Raw genomic sequence first — 13,848 nt, forward strand, 5'->3', positions numbered from 1 at the left:
CAAAAAACCCTTTTGCTACGGGGCACAGCAGTGCAAAGCCATCATGGAGGCAGAAGATTCAATCTCGTTTGTTATTTCTAACAACCTACCAGCGAGTAACGCATCCTCTACGATCACTGTTCCCACCATAGTTGATGACAGCATGGTAGCGAGTACTCTGAGGAAAGTCGCAAGTGAAGCAAACATTGAAGACGTAATATGTAGGAGAAAACTGTTAAAGGAAGATGACATAAACGTCGATGACTACTCGCTAACACAGGTCGAGCGCCTGACCTTATATACTAACTGTAGGGACTTTTTTGATGAAGATGCTTGGACTGCTGTTGGTCATAATTCAAAGGACATCAGCAACTCGGCCAAAGACCTCATCTTCCCCCTATACACTGAGGCGGAAGATGAGGATTTTTGGTTGTTCTATTGTCCTGGAAAAACACTTTCCAGTATTCATAATGCCAGAGCTTCGACTAAATTGGGAGGATACTGGCTTGATCGAAAGGACACAGGCAACAAGTACACTATATTGACACCGGAAGATGAAATCAAAGTTAAGTGGATCATCAAAACTGACCATGGTCCATTATACTATGAAAAATCTTTAGATGTCAATGCAAATGGCGACGAATTTGAACTGCCTTATCTATTGAAAGATTGTATCAGGTTTACCCTACAGAAAAGTGGCTTTTTAAGGGGTTAGGCCCAGAGATTGATATCTAAACACAGCCACATAGGGCACAAATTAAACAGTACTTTTTTAACAACAACTTTATTGAATGTAAAAGTAACAAAATTAATTACATTGAGAGGTAACGTATAAAAAAAAAAAAGACAACAACAGCAATATAAAAGAGATAACTCAACATTAACATTACAGGTTTTTGTAAAAATATAGGGTATTTCTTGTGTGCCAGCAAAAAGTTTTGCCCTTTCTCTTGGTTTGCACCACATTGGAATCTCCCACACAAGTCACTCCATTAGCTCTACATCTTGGGGGTCCTTCAGATCTTTAGTAGGAACTTCTACGAAAGTTGTTTTTTTACAATACCTAACCACAATAAAAACCACAATTGCAATGGCTACAACACCACACACCACTCCCAAAACTATCGCTATTGTCTTCTTTCCTAAAACAAAAAAGAAAGAAAAAAACATTATTCCTTTACAACACCATACTAACAACATTACCCAACAATATAATTTTGATGCATATTCCAGGTTCATTGCATATCATATTTTGCTCCACAACATACATCTAATTATTTAACAAATAAAGAAGCCTAAGCCATGTTTTATACTGTCATAAAACACGACGGGCATTTGAGAACACGAGGGAAATGTAGAAAACATGAGCCGCAGGCGAATGTTTTCTACATTTCTCGAGTGAACGCTCTTTGAAGGTGAACGCTCTTTGAGTGAACGCTCTTTGAAGGCGTTCAGAAATTCCTTTGATGTATGGCGCTGAAGCGTAGATTTTCTTCTCGTTTTCGGGCTCTTTCGTTCCAGACTTGGAATGCGGTATTGTTAGCATCCAATCTGGGTAGTTGTTTACTTTCAAAGCTTGTTTCACGTGTTGGGCTTCTCTTGTTTTGTCCTCGTCCTCGGTAACCAAGGTCTGGGCTCGCAGCATCAGGGTGTTAACTACAGCTCTTTTGTGTTGAAGATGATGATTTGAGTGGAAGTTCAGGTACTGATCCGTGTGCGTAGGTTTACGGTACACGGAGATCTTGGTAGAACCATCTTGGTTTACGTGTACACAGGTGTCAAGGAACGGGATTTTACCCTCCTTTTCTTGTTCCGAAGTGAACTGGATGTGCTGATCAATCGAGTTCAAGTGATCAGAGAAAGAATCGACAGCATGTTCGTGAATCTTGGCCATCGTGTCGTCAACATATCGGTACCACATAGTTGGCGGGGTCGGGGCGGTGTCCAGTGCTCTACTCTCAAACTGTCCTGTGTACCAGGTTCAATGTGAACAGTGCAACAAGAAGTACGTTGGCGAAACGTCCCGTTTACTGGAAACCAGAATGAAAGAACATCAGTCGAGGAACTCGTCAGCCATTCATGAACATTGTCGACTGGAGGGCCACTCGGTAGACACAAGCAAGACAAAAGTGTTAGCCACCGAAATCAACACCTTTAAACGCCGGGTAAAAGAGGCCATTGAGATAAAACTCAGAAAACCTTTGTTAAATAGAGACAATGGTTTTGAATTAGCACCAATTTATGACAGAATTTTAACTCCCCCGAGGCAGTGAAATGTCTTCTTAACATTCATCTTAAAAAACACCACCTCAGTGACTGATGAAGTCTGGATGATATCAGACGAAATATTTCACGCTTTTTTAAATTTTATTTGCGCTCCGAGTTTGAAAACATTTTAAATCCTTTTAACTATGTATCCGGAGCAGGAAACCAATATTTTCAATTATATTATAATACTTCATATTTGCATACACTCACTACATGCATACTCTTGAGTGGTGGTGACTAATGGTTATAGTGTTGCCCAATTTGGGAGGACTGGGTTAGAGACTTGTCAGGATACTTGCATTGAATTCTTGGCCAAAACACTTCCCCCACCCCCAAGAAAATAAAAAAAAAACGGTGCCCACGCAAGAGTATAAATGGAGACTGACAAATTGTTGGGGAAACCTGACCGTGTTTTTCCCCTGTGATGCATGTATGTTGAATTACAAAACCTTTTGACTACAGGCAGAAACCTAGACTTTCAATAAAGTCCTTCGTCTTGTTTATTATGGCGCGCCGGGAAGACCTCTCGCGACTTCGTCAATCGATCTCGCGACTTCGTCGCTCGCACAGCCGCTTCGCGGCCTAAAAGCTCGCTTCGCTCGCTTCACATTGCTTTCCAGTGAAAACTCGTGAGGTCGACTTGTAGCAAGTCTAGCAGAAACCCATAAGGGCTGAAACGTGTAACTCCCTATGATTCGTATTGTAAAAAACGTTTGCACATTTGTTTCCATTAAGTACCATATTTGTAATCTAATCACAAGAGAAAATTAACCAATCAAAATTGCAATGTTTGGATTAAATTTACAGTGCACGCTAGCTTGCGCTCAATGGCATAATCTTCGTTTTGAACAAGTTTGGTTGAATAAAGTTAGATTTGGTTAAATTCTCCTGTTTCATCATCGTTAAGTAGTCTGCAGAACTTCACTGAATGAATTTCTTTAGTTTCTGTACGAAATTTGCGGCGCTTAGGTCGGAATTCAAGTAACTCACCGCAAAACTGAAAATGTTGTTGTGTGTGTCATTACGTGTATGAAGCATTTACGTACAAACTCCTCGTGTTTCCAAATGTGGTACTTGGCAAAAGTGAAAATACAAACGCTATGAGCGCGCGTTACACGTTTCAATCCTTACGAGTTTCTGCAGCAGGTTATTAGTTGTAGTTTTTGAGTGATAAACTTGCCCATATTTTGATGGAAGTTTCACTGTAGAAAATAATACACAATGCACAATGCATGGAGATATGAGACTTTTCTTCGTGTTATTGTCATTGATTTCTCAAACTCAAGAATTCATCACGTTAAAACAAAGAAAATCAGAACTGTGACGGTGGTTTCGATATGTGATCTTAATTAGCATTTGAGAGGACTTTTACGATTAATTTCCCCGTTTTCTCCGTAGTTTTAGTTTCGATTGAGAAGATATATCAAGCACTCGAAAGTGTCTCATCACATTTCCAAACACCTCAAACATGCACGACTGCGCGTCATATTTTCAACTCTCATCTCGGTGTTTGGAAATGTGATGAAACACACTCTCTCGTGTTTGATATATTACCTGAAACTTCATACATGTACATGTATATCCAAGCAACCATATATGATTTTGTTTATTGCGGGCCCAAGAGAGGCCCGCAACCCTAATCAGTGACCAGCGGATTGCATATGACGCGTGCGTGCCACGTTTATAACAGGGCTACTCAAAAGCGGAAGTTGAAAATTTCTTCTTCCACCAAGAACGATCAGAATGCGAAAAATGTGTCAATCACAACAGTTTGTCGCAACACCGGAAGTTAAAAATCTGTTCTTCAAAAACGATAAGAATGCGAAAAATGTGTCAATCTCAACAGTTTGTCACATAAGATTGAGACTTCTATCACATGGAAGATTGTAAACATTACGTTTGCAGACGTTCATGGACGTTGTTTAGGCATGCTTTTCAGAAAAACCGTGACAGAACGAATGATCCTGTCAACGGTTCATCTCGGAAAATTCCTTACAATACTGACAACATAGCGAGTTCACCAACCGAGGAAAGTCACATCTCAATAGGCCAGCTTCGAATTACGCTCCACTGACTACAAACAAAGGAATTAAGTCGAGGTTCAGGGGAATCATTTGAATTTTCTTGTTTTATTCCCCTCAACCTCGACTTCACTCCTTTGTTTAGGATCAGTAGAGCGTAATTCGAAACTAGCCTAATCACACCGCATGCTCGATTACACTTCGCGGCCATAGGAAACGATTTGTCCAGTGTGATTAATCAACATTGTCTGAGAAATTTTCGCGACCTGTTGGAATATAATCGCCATTAAAATGAGGTGACTTAAGTTTTTTGTTCTTCCACCATAAACTATCGAGTCATAATGGATACTTTCACGTGTATGCATTATATCTCAACTACCACAGTTACGACAACTTACAGCAAACTTTCCACTAGTTATAATGAATAATTATTACTGGCGAGTATTAACGAGACAGCACACTATTCTTTTCAGTAGGGCAAAAAATCCAAAATTTTCTCGGATTTAAGACTCGAAGTCTGCGCAGTAGAGTATTATCCGGGACAATTGAAACGACAATCACGCGCACATCACTCACAGAAGTCGATATTGATTGTGCCGGTATGTCTTACGTTTCAAAAGCGTTGCGAATCGTTTTGATAACTTTTAAGAAACGCAATAATATTCCATGTGTCCCGAAAAAAGATTAGCATCTCTATCTTTCGTAATATGCTGTTTCGATTTCACCTCTTACAAATTACAGTAGCAGAGGCATCACTCTTGCCGTGATGCAAAAACCAGCGAAAGGAACATTACGCTCTTGACGGCGCTTGTTTATTCAGTTTAATTGCCTTCGGTTGTCTGACAAACATTCCATCACACATTGAACATTCCAGCAAGTATTTGCTCATCGTAACTACGTCTTCCGCCACTTAAATTAACTTTTTGCATCGTGGAGGCAGAGATATAATTTTTGGCGTGACACTTTTGATACAACGAAATATGAAATCACGTTTTTCGGAGTGAATTAATTATCAACAGACAATCACTTTCGGTCGCGTGACTTTCATAATGAAATTCCTAGTTATAATCATATTTAGAAATATTTTTGTTGTGATTTTCCAAAGATTTCAGGCCATTTTCTGAAGATTTCCTAAGATTTCGTGAAGACTGTATGAAGGCCATGATAACATGTTCAAAAGTTCTTAAATGATTTTCAAAGAATACAGATCTAGAAGATTGCTGATTAAAGATTACCAAGGATTGCCCTGGAAGTAAAGATGTATCTACAAAATGTGAAGATATCTGGCATATCTTTATTCAGCATTATAAGATTTTTCTAGTTATTCAAAATTAAAGAGCCTTGATAGGGCAATGATAACCACAAAAAATTAATAAGCATAAGCAATGATAGTTTTAATAAGGAATAGATCGACTGGGCTTTTTGAATTAACAAGGATAAAAACTTTATTACAAATGGAATATTTTCTTCATATGGGCTGGGTTGTTCGAAAGCCGATTAAAACTAACCTAGGATTAAGAGTTGATCGAGGGTTCTATTTTTATTTTGTTTTAAAGTGTTTAATTTGCTTATGTTTTGAGGAGTTTGAGATTAGTTGCCGTGGGTATAAAGTAATTTGGATATAAAGTAACAATGGCTGAAATATACCGAGGGTTCTATTTTTATTTTGTTTTAAAGTGTTTAATTTGCTTATGTTTTGAGGAGTTTGAGATTAGTTGCCGTGGGTATAAAGTAATTTGGGTATAAAGTAACAATGGCTGAAATATACCCAAAATTTGGGTAAAATGTAACCATGGTTCTAATTTTCTTAAAAGTTGGGTATAAAGTAACCATGGTTAAAATATACCCAATATTTGGCATAAAATATTGAAAATTGTCTGGGGGATCATATCGCCAGATAGGCCTAGACAGATTGTGCTCGCAAAATCATAAAAAGTTGCTCTTTTTAAAGCCAAAAAGTTGCTAAAATGTTGCCCAAAAACCCAAAAAGTTGCTACTAAAACTTCAAAAGTTGCTACTTTAATATATCAATATTTCATACATTTCGTCCGCCATTTTGAGGAAGAACACGCTGCCGACGCTGGGCAACCAGGCCAAGAAAGCCTGGGCGACCAAGCAGTGGTAGTGAACCGAAAATAACTGGGGACGAGGTGGGCTTATGATGTCCTCTCAACACCTCCTCAACACCCGTTCCCTGCTAGTATGCAACGTATCAATGTTTTTACAGAAATAGATGTTTCCTTTTCAAAATTTCAACCACATGTTAATTTTTGTGATTCTTATTAGGCATATCAATACAAAGTTGCTCAAAAGTTGCTCAGAAAGCCAAAAGTTGCTCAAGGTTGCTAAAATTGGAAAAAGTTGCTCCAAACGCCAAAAGTTGCTCAAAAGTTGCCGAGCACAATCTGTCTGGGCCTATCCCCAGAGCCCCCTAGCCCCTTGCCTACCAAGGACGTATATATACGTCCTCTCTGTTGTCACGCAACGACCGAGGACGTATATATACGTCCTCAACCAAAGGACATCACTGAAAGCCTGGTTGTTCGCGATACCTTGAATAAATCATCCCCGGTTGTTGAGAAAGGTCTGGCACTACTTTCGAAACACCGCTGACCCAATAAAATTGCTTTGCTCGGACAATTTACAAAATGGCGGCTTGTGTGCTTGAAGGCAGAATGGCAACAGATGAAGCTATTGCTGAAATTTTTGCCGATCGCGACTCTGATGTGAGAGATTTAAGTAACAGCGAATTAAAGCCAAGTGATTCTGAAGAGTCTGAACAAAAAGAAGAAGAAGGTGGCGAAGAAGAAGCTTCGATCAATCGAAGAAATTGAACCTCCAAATGCACATGGTCAAGGAGTTCGCAAGGGAGCTGTACGAGTCAACAGTACAGTAAGAAAATGCGGAAAAGGGAGAGGAACTCATTGTAAATGCCTAATCTAGGTGTACTTTAATATTTTATCTGAAAAGATGCCATTGCTTAGCCAAATTTAGAATGTCATTAAAAATTCAATATGGCCGCCGGTCGCTTGGTGTGTTTGGCTCTGGTAGGCAATGGGCTAGGAAAGATGCAGTGGAGTTGTTTACCATTCTTCCTCTTTGGGGAAACACATGTATGAGCTTGAGAGCTCTGTGATAGGTAAATTATTTTATCATTTAAGTAGATAATTTTAATAAATCAGTTAACTTTATTAATTTTTCCTTTTTAGCCCAAATACTACCAGATAGTACCCTGAAGCATAACACTTTTACAATTTTTCTCATGATGTGCCTGCAGACCCCTACGGCCCTCCCTACACAAAGGGAAAATTTTTTCCCAACCCTTTCCCCTAACAAGGCGCTACATACTGTACACCGGATTGGTTGACCTGTCTGACATACTTTGTGACCCCTTGCTTCAAAAACTTAACTGGAACACTGGTCAGTATCAATTTATTGAGTCAGGGGGTTTTGACCTGAGAGCCCACTCTTAACTGCAACACAGCAGTAGATAGTTTACCTGAGGGTGCAGCTGTAGTAGATGGTTTAGCTGTGGCCGCGGCGACTGTAGTAGATGGTTTAGTTGTGGATTCAGGAACCTGGATGGCTTGGCAGCTTCAGAAATTAAATCAAACAGTTACATGATGCAATTACAGCAACATTAGATTATAAGCTCGTCATTGCTATCGGGCATACATGTAGCCCTTATTACCTATCACTAATAATTTTTCTGTTGAATCTCAGTACTTTTATGGAGAGGACCTGTTTGCCTAAAGCTCATTCATGAACTGTTCTTAATTTTTAAAAGCTGTTTCAATGTTAATTTAATGAACTTGACATGAAATTATAATTATTAATAATGCATGTATACTGTAGCTGTTATTAAAGTGTTGCAGCTTACACATCACCAAAATTCAAAGTTCTTGGCTATTGATTTTAATCCAGTGAAAAAAGTAATTAAAAACAAAACAAAACAAAACAAAAAGAAAAATTATGTGTACATGGCATTTTCTGTTCCCATGCATCAGACAAAATAATGTAATTTGAGGATTCTTAATATTTTATTTAAATTTAACTCAGTACTGGCTGTAAGAGTAACACAGACATAACGTAACAATATACCTTATTCTTACTAATTTTCGCGCGTACTTAATTTCGCGAAAATTTGGGAGACAGATTTCGCGATTGCAAGAAAAATTTGCGAAAAAGTGTATTAAATTTCGCGATTTTGTCAGTGTTTTATGGAGCAGTCGTCAAAGACTATATTAAGGAACTACTGGAAATGTACAAAGGTCTGGCTCAATATATATTAATGTAACCACAAGGGGCCTGCAAACGGAAACTTTGGTGACTATACTAAAGAGGTTTTGGCCAATTTACAAGAGCGAAACAGTAATCAGCTGATCAGAGGAAGGGTGCTAGTCATAAACAAGACAGAAAGATATTTTAAAGGGTAGATAGTTACAGTTCCAAACATTTAAATTTTTTTGTTCTTTTGATATATAATATGGTATTAATTTTCGCGTGTTTAAATTTCGCGCAATGTTTACTTCGCGCGTACTTAATTTCGCGATTATTTTGAAATCGCGAAACTCGCGAAAATTAGTAAGAATAAGGTATATACAGAATTTAAACGAACACATTATCTATTATTAAATAAAAATGAAAAACATATTTCTTACCCAGGGGATTGTGACTCCAGTGTGCCTATTGTAGATGCGGGAAAAGAAAACAAAGGTTTCAGATATTTTGAGAATAAAAGGGCCTCATTATAATTTAGCAGACAATCTACCTTATTACAGTCAACTCTCGCCTTGCGGACACCCCGCTATTGCGGACACTCGCTATTACGGACAAAATCCAGATCCCCGGCGAAAGATGTTTGACTGGAAATGACTTCCGCTATTACGGACTCTCGCTATAGCGGGCACTTAACGACGCCCCGAGCGTGTCCGCTATAACGAGAGTTGACTGTATAGGAAATTAACGCTTGTGTTAATTAAGGTATTTGAAATTAATGCGACTTAAATTAACGTGAATCAAAAGAAAAATTACTTCCCAATAAAGGAAATTAACTCGAAAGAGGGGGTAACATTTCAAAATGAAGGAAATCAACGCGACGTACACAAAGAAAAACACTTTTTTGAGACAACAGGAACAAGTCGATTTCAACACTAGGCGTATAAATCCAAGACAGTTCGTGATACTTTAGCCAAACCTGTGGTTTAAGCGAATGACTCTGATTGCTTCGAGCATTCTTCACAGTTTCAGTGATACCGGCAGATCTCCACCCTCATGAAAATAATAATGCTTTTTCCTAGGAGACTAGAACGTCTGGATGATATTGAGAAATTGGGGCCAAAATAATGGAAATTAAGGTAGCGGAAATCAATGCTCTGCTTAATTAACGGCGCATAAATTAACGTTCACAAAAATTAACGCGACTTAAATTAATCAGATAATTTTTCACTGGCTTGAGTTGTTCAGGGCAATAAATCTGAGCTCAACGCACATGGATAAGAAAAGAAGCAATCTGGTAAAATACTGGAAGTTAGTGTATGCCACTAGTACTTGAGCCCTTCAAACCCACAGTCAACATACAATTTCTCCTTACTGGCCTTTATAATTTTGATCTAGTTAACTATAGTTGGGAGAATTTGTTTAAAGATCAACTGAAGACAATTTCTCTTTGGTGATCATTTTCTCAACTCTCACAAGCTTAATCCTCCTGATTATGTACAACACTGTGACATTGAAGCGTGATCACAAGCTTGAGCAGAGAATAGATTGTTTTCATGTGATGTCATGGCGGCCATGTTCGTGGACTGGAACAATAGTCGACTTTCTCTCTGTTGTGAGCTAAATTTTATTTTTTATGCAAATTTTGCACAAACATTTTGTATTGTTTGGTCCACCAATATGGCCACCTTGTCATGTGAGTGAAAACCATCTATAGTCAGGGCTCGACAAAAGTCCCGTCCGGTCGTCCGGGACAAGTAGTTTTTGAGACCGGGCAAGTAACTTTTCACGGTCACTTGCCCGACGGGCAAGTGCCCGGGCAAAACCCTCCATCAACTAAATGACAACAGAACTTCAGACAGCGTAAAACAATTGTTTCACAATTCTCAAGCTGTGAAAAATGTCAATTGTTTGTCAGTCATGCAATCGCTTAAAATTACTTTTTCTAGTTAACGTACTACACATCTTTAAATATGTTTCTTACTAAAGTGCATTGAACTGAGCGTGATCCGTGACGGCTAAAATTTTACCGTGTTTGTTCAAGGCCGTGAAATATTGCAACTTGGTCCGCGCTGAACAAATTCGCAATCTTTTTTCGCATCCGTTTTGCCGGGTAAAACGAAAACAAAACTTCAATTTGAAGGTCTTTGAAGAACGGAAAGGCTCTAAAATTGGATCTAAACAAAAGAGTTGTAGTTGAACGTTTACTTTCACTGTTTCAGTTACTTTGTATCTTGCATCTGTCGAAACCGAAACCTGAAGTCGGAGCTGTCAAAGCATCGAGCCTTTTCCAAAAAAGCTGAAAGAAAAATCATCCAAAACGTTTTAAAAAACCGTTACCGTTCCAGTTCGAAGGTCTGCACTGTGAATGTATCAGCTTGAGCTTGCGCTTTATTTGATCACCTGGTTGCCTAGCACTGCACGTGACTAAAATCTGACCTTATCAAATTTATTTCTGCAAATAAACGCAGTGTAAACAACTAGGCCGATGCTTTAGATCAGCAAAATAACCAGTGAAAGCCCTCTCAAAAATTAACGAAACCAAATTCTTTTCATTTGTACAAACATAAAAAAAATCCTCATAAAATAACCACCAAAACATTCCGCCGTGCAGTCTCAAAACAGGCCGGCTTGGGAGAAAAATACACGAAAAAGAAAACCGCTTCAGTCAATTCAATTATTGGATAGTTTATTCACTTAATTAAAATGGTTTGTGATTGCAAAAGCGTAAAAGATGCGGCTTAATGTACACGACATTAGAATCGACCTTAAGACTATAGAAAATCTTGATCCAAGTTTATACATTGAACCGGATACCCTGCTTGTAATCAAAGAAATTGAAAAAAAAATACGCGAACGAATTACACGAAATTCGCAAACACTTTGTGAGATCTAATCATCCGAGGATTTTGAATTATTAATGAGCTTATTTCTTACTTTATTTTTTTAATGCAGGCAAGTGGGAAATCGGCTCGGGCAAGCAAGCTGGAATTCAAGTTTTTGTCGAGCCCTGATAGTTCTTTTTTTGTTTTAAAATCATATTTTAGCCTGCAGACTGGTTGCCTTGGCCCAGTTTCTTATTGGACAAATGACATAAAAAAGTTACTTAATTTCTCAACAGGGAAATCTACTTGTCCTGGACAAATAAAAGGGACTTTTTTGGAACCCTGGTATGAGATAAATACTCGCAATTCACCACTTCGGCTTTAGAGTCCACGTGCGTGACTTTTGAGACAAACAAACTGCGAAAGTTCGGACATCCGCCGAACATACTTGCACACGGTAGGTAGTGTACAAGCAAATCACCATGAAATGCCCTTGTCTACTTTTACCTTCCCTCGTTTTGTCTAGTTGCGCCAGAAAAATAGAAGAACTTGTCATGACTTAATCGCCGTTTAGGTTTCTTACCCAGGATGCAGGATATCGAGAATCATTTTTACAAGCACTGACATCTTTTAGTCACGTGACACTGCGTGACACTACATGTGAAATCTAAAGCCGAAGTGGTGAATTGCTTTCAAATTCAACAGAGACGAAAAGTGCACCCTTCTTGTAAGTAGCATAACCAGCAATAGCTCCTGAATCCTCGGTGCGTTCATTTGATTTGAATCTGGCTGTGATGGCCTGCATTTGCTTGATGGTGTAATAAGGGAAATCCACCTTTGAACATTGCCTTGGAACAATATCTTGTTGACCTCCTGTTGAATTTGTACCTTGAAGACAGAAAGTTTAAAAGGGGTATTGCTTCATCATTCCAAGCAAATTGTGGCAACAATACATGTAATTGTAATTATTATTCAATGAGGTTTTTTATATCAGGAATAATTAAAGTCAAGTTGCCATATTTCTTTGAAAAGTACATGACTGTAGCTGTTGTGGTTCAGATTATTTTGTCTTTGTTTTAAAAATTTTCCCTGGTTTAACATAATTATTATTATAATTGTAGGGCTGAGCGCAAGATCAACACTTTGAATTTTGGCTAAATTGAACATTGTCACAAACAACTCCAAATTTCGCACGCAAATTCGTTTATGTGTGCTAAACATTGATCTGTATTCAAATTCGCTGGATCTAGTTTCATTGTTCAGAAATTACGTATGCAAAGAAAAAAGGCGTTTTGCAAAGCTTACGTTCTCCACAGTCCACAGCAGTATGGGGTTTTCGACACATCGCGTGTAAATCTTTCCTTCTAGCGTTATTTAACTGTTCAGGGAGGTTGAAAAACGTTTCAGAGCCATGCTTATAGTTTCTAGTCGCCATGACTGTTGTTGTGGAATGGCTTTAGGAAAAGGACTGGACATCGCATTGTGACGCGATGTCACGTGATGATGTCATGTGAGAGGAAAGAGAAAACTATGGCCGTTTGATCGTGCAAATCAAAGCATTTAGTTAGTTTTAGCACAAGTGCGGCTGCCAGGTGGTTAAAGGTCATCATTAAGTTTTCAGCATCCCTCGAAGAACTGAGGGATGTTTCTGCCTTTGTTTTGTACAATAGCGCTGTTTAGCGCTCCAGAACAACGTTGCACAAACGAAGGTATTTTCCAGCCTGGCAGGATAAAAGCCTTAAACAAGAGTTTCTTGCCGGGAACTTTGTCAACGTGAGTTTTGTAGTGTCCGCCTGGGTGCTGCGGCGACAAAGTTGCCGAGAAGTGACCTGGTTTTAGACTTATAAAATATTTGTGAGTGCCCGGGGCGCTACCTTCCATCGTAATTTTTTTTTAAATATGCACGAATGGATTGGTCAAAAAGTGCGTGCCATGTTGTCTTGATTACGCGCGCAGGGTCTTGTAGTTTGTGTAATAATGTAAGGATTGGCGATGGGAAAACAAACAGCGTTTTACTGAAAGCAAAAGTAAGATGTAACGGGAAAACCAGTGGAATGTGATTTTGCAGAGCACGCTTGCCATGCAAGTTAACTTGGCGTTCCTTAAATCGGATCAACGGCGCCCGTGTCACAGAAGTTGAGTGTTGTGTAGGCGCTTTATCGAGCAAACTTATTAAAATAGTGTTGCCCTATACAACAACCAAAAAAAAAAACAGTTAAAGCTGACTCGGATCTTAACCCTAACTTGTAACGCTAACGCTAAGCCTTGGGGTTAGCTTTTGCATTAGTTTCTAGGCCGCTAACCCTTGGCCTTGGGTTAGGGTTAGCTTTCGCCTTAGGGCTAGGCCGCTAACCCTAACCGTAAGCCTTGGGGTTAGCTTTTGCGTTAGGGTTAAGCCGCTAAACCCTAACTTGGAACGTTAACCCTAACCTTAGGGCTACGGTTGTACGGGTTATAGTTTGATCCTTAAAACGTTTGCTGGTTTCATTGTTTGAAGGAACAAAAGGGTTCCTTTGTTTATCGTTTGTCGAAGAAAT

The 13,848-nt window shown here is 38.9% G+C and overlaps 1 protein-coding gene across 1 annotated transcript in view; it reads right to left on the reverse strand.

Annotated features, from left to right (window-relative positions):
- Window positions 1-809: 809 nt before the first annotated feature.
- LOC144632458 (tolloid-like protein 2) overlaps window positions 810-13,848 on the reverse strand; it is a 46,337-nt gene continuing 33,298 nt past the window's right edge. Inside the window, exons 4-7 of the mRNA XM_078491115.1 lie at window positions 12,032-12,199; window positions 8,930-8,954; window positions 7,768-7,862; window positions 810-1,121 (exon numbers count right to left, since the gene is read on the reverse strand). Coding sequence (XP_078347241.1) covers window positions 964-1,121; window positions 7,768-7,862; window positions 8,930-8,954; window positions 12,032-12,199 — 446 coding nt within the window. The 3' untranslated portion in view covers window positions 810-963. The remainder of the gene's footprint in view (window positions 1,122-7,767; window positions 7,863-8,929; window positions 8,955-12,031; window positions 12,200-13,848) is intronic.

The sequence above is a fragment of the Oculina patagonica genome, chromosome 12 (genome assembly GCF_052425735.1).
Source record: "Oculina patagonica isolate OP01 chromosome 12, crgOcupat, whole genome shotgun sequence".
Lineage (NCBI taxonomy): Eukaryota > Metazoa > Cnidaria > Anthozoa > Scleractinia > Oculinidae > Oculina > Oculina patagonica.